The 2,624-nt window shown below is 32.0% G+C and overlaps 1 protein-coding gene across 1 annotated transcript in view; it reads left to right on the forward strand.

Annotated features, from left to right (window-relative positions):
* LOC117105509 (fibropellin-1-like) overlaps window positions 1-2,624 on the forward strand; it is a 16,666-nt gene continuing 14,042 nt past the window's right edge. Inside the window, exons 1-3 of the mRNA XM_033246672.1 lie at window positions 1-154; window positions 323-471; window positions 2,198-2,339. Of these exons, the coding sequence (XP_033102563.1) occupies window positions 110-154; window positions 323-471; window positions 2,198-2,339 (336 nt within the window). The 5' untranslated portion in view covers window positions 1-109. The remainder of the gene's footprint in view (window positions 155-322; window positions 472-2,197; window positions 2,340-2,624) is intronic.

Here is a 2,624-nt window from a genome sequence, read left to right on the forward strand (position 1 = left end):
GCAGTAAAGATTTGTGAATTATATCTACAAAAGAATCACACAAATAATAATTGTTATTGCAGTAGCCTCGTTGGCTTTACATGCGAACTTGAAGATTGACTTTAGAATCATGAATTGCACTCAATACATCGCTTTTGTGGTGTTCTTTTCAAATGTAAGTTAAAGGGGTTTTTTGCCCACGAAGAAGTAGGGAAAAACATAATATGCAAATGCATATTGCTGTCAATTTATATACACACAAACACAAAATATACATTTTCTCAGATTTTTAATGCTTATCACTGAGAACACAAATAAAAAAATGTTTTCTTTTTTCTCACAGGTAATTTACATAGTATGGGGTAGCGCGACCATTTCAGTTGATTTTTATAAATACCAAGGTGATAACGACGCATATACAGGTGCCAACTGTGATGGTTTTGGAAACCCTTGTGACATAGAAATGGATATTTGCTTTGGAAAAACATCAAGGTAATCAGAACATATCTTATAGCATTAAATATCAGTAAATAGGTAAGTCATAACAGTGAAAAACAAATTAGGAACATTATGATGATATACATAGTACCAACACAACCGTTCGACGTAAAATTCTCTATTCAGTCGTATGAGAAAAAGTATCTGGCGGAATTCCAACCTCTTGTCTCATATCGTATCGCATCATATCGTTGCCCCCCAGGCCCTTTCTTTTTTTTACAACTGACTTTTACGCTCACAGGTTATAATCTTACCAAATATAAGCCTCGAGACATTTTACCATCTTAAACCACCCGATAAAAATAGACCTATGAACCCGTAGGAAAATGAAATATAAGGTTACAGTATATAGAAACAATGCTATTGAATTTCTACAGAATTTCTATTTGCTAATTCTATATAATTTTCTATACCTTTTATAGATTTTTTTCTACATTTCCTTCAGGGTCTTATACAAACGACATCCTATAATTAAGGAGACAATTCTCCGTGAAACGAGGGGAAATATATCTGTTAACACTACGGTCAACTCATGTGAAGGCCTGGAACCTCCCCCGTCGTTTGACGCCACGACTAGGCCGTCGGATCAAAAATAAATATATTAATAATTCGCCTATACAAATAACGTTATTTTAATTGCTAATCCCTAATATTGTGGTCTAAAAGCACAATTTGGACCATCACACCAATCCATAAAAACTCTCTCCATGAACCCTACCAGCAGTGGCCTATCTAGGGGTTCAGAAATTACTCTCGCTCCTCCCCCAGTCGTCACCCACAAAAAATCACTTAACATCACCGTATTTTTAGCTAATTAGCGCCACTCAACTGATTATAGAGCCCCCCCCCCCCACAACCCACACACTTCACTACCTACCAGAGATTTATTTTTTTTATTCCGGGCCGTCGACCGAGACTCTATACGGCTCTGGGTTCGGACCACTTGTCTGCAAATTTCTGGCGTCCCCGCTGATTGTGATAAAGTTCAGGTAGATAATTTTAATAGAATTCCATACAATTTTAAGAATCAATAAGAATTTGTTAAAATGACTTTATATATTTCTAAAATTTACTACAGTATAATATTTACATATTTCCTTTAGAATCTGTCAAACTTATATTGAATGTGTATAGAATTTTTATAGAAATCCCCAATTACGATGTAAAGAATTCTATGGAAATTTAATAATGCCTATATAATATTGATCAAGATCATAACAAATATTGTATAGAAAATGTATAGAATTGTATTAGATATTATTCTATAGGGGATTTCTTTTTAATAAATTTTATAAGGAAATTCAAAGTAAATTTTGTATAGAAACTTTTTTCTATAATTCTATGAGATGTATAGAGTACCGGTAAGCATTTTAGGTTTCTATACACTTAGCTGTACAATTTCTAAACAATTTTATCGAAAATATTTCAAAATTATAAGAAAAATATAAGAATTGTACAAGAATTCTACAGGATTTTTCTAAAAGAAATATAAATTATAAAGAAACAATATTTAAAAAATCTACAGAGATATACAGTTAAACAATTAAGCTATTGTATGGAATTTATCCAGAAGATTTCTTTTTCTAAATAATTTTCAATTTCTATAGAACTATCTCTATATAGAATGGATAGGTTTTATATAGAGAAAAAAATCTTCAATTTTCTGTAGAATTCTATAAAAACTGTTTACATTATATCATATACCGTACTGTATTTACAGTAACGGCGGATCAAGTTCTATCGATCGGTGCGAGTATGGTTCTTCGTACGCCATAGAATGTGGTGACGACGAGACGATCTACTTCTATTCTTATGTTGGTACTGTATCCAACCCGGTTAGAAAAACGGCATCAGTTTATCAGGTACGTATCTGGTATTGCTGGCTTTGGCTACTATGTGTTATAGCCTCTTTGTTCTGTGGTGTGGAGCGCATTGAGGCTCTTTGCGGAGTGCGCTAAGAATAATAATAATAATAATAATAATAATTATTATTATTATTATTATTATTATTATTATTATTAATATCATCATCATCATCATCATCATTATTATTATTATCATCATCATTATCAACATTATCAGCATACATATTATCATCACCATCATCATCATCATCATTATTATCATAAGTATTTATCATTATCATC

The sequence above is a fragment of the Anneissia japonica genome, unplaced genomic scaffold (genome assembly GCF_011630105.1).
Source record: "Anneissia japonica isolate Jap-2015-1 unplaced genomic scaffold, ASM1163010v1 scaffold2030_len652032_cov178, whole genome shotgun sequence".
In the NCBI taxonomy this organism is placed as follows: Eukaryota; Metazoa; Echinodermata; class Crinoidea; order Comatulida; family Comatulidae; genus Anneissia; species Anneissia japonica.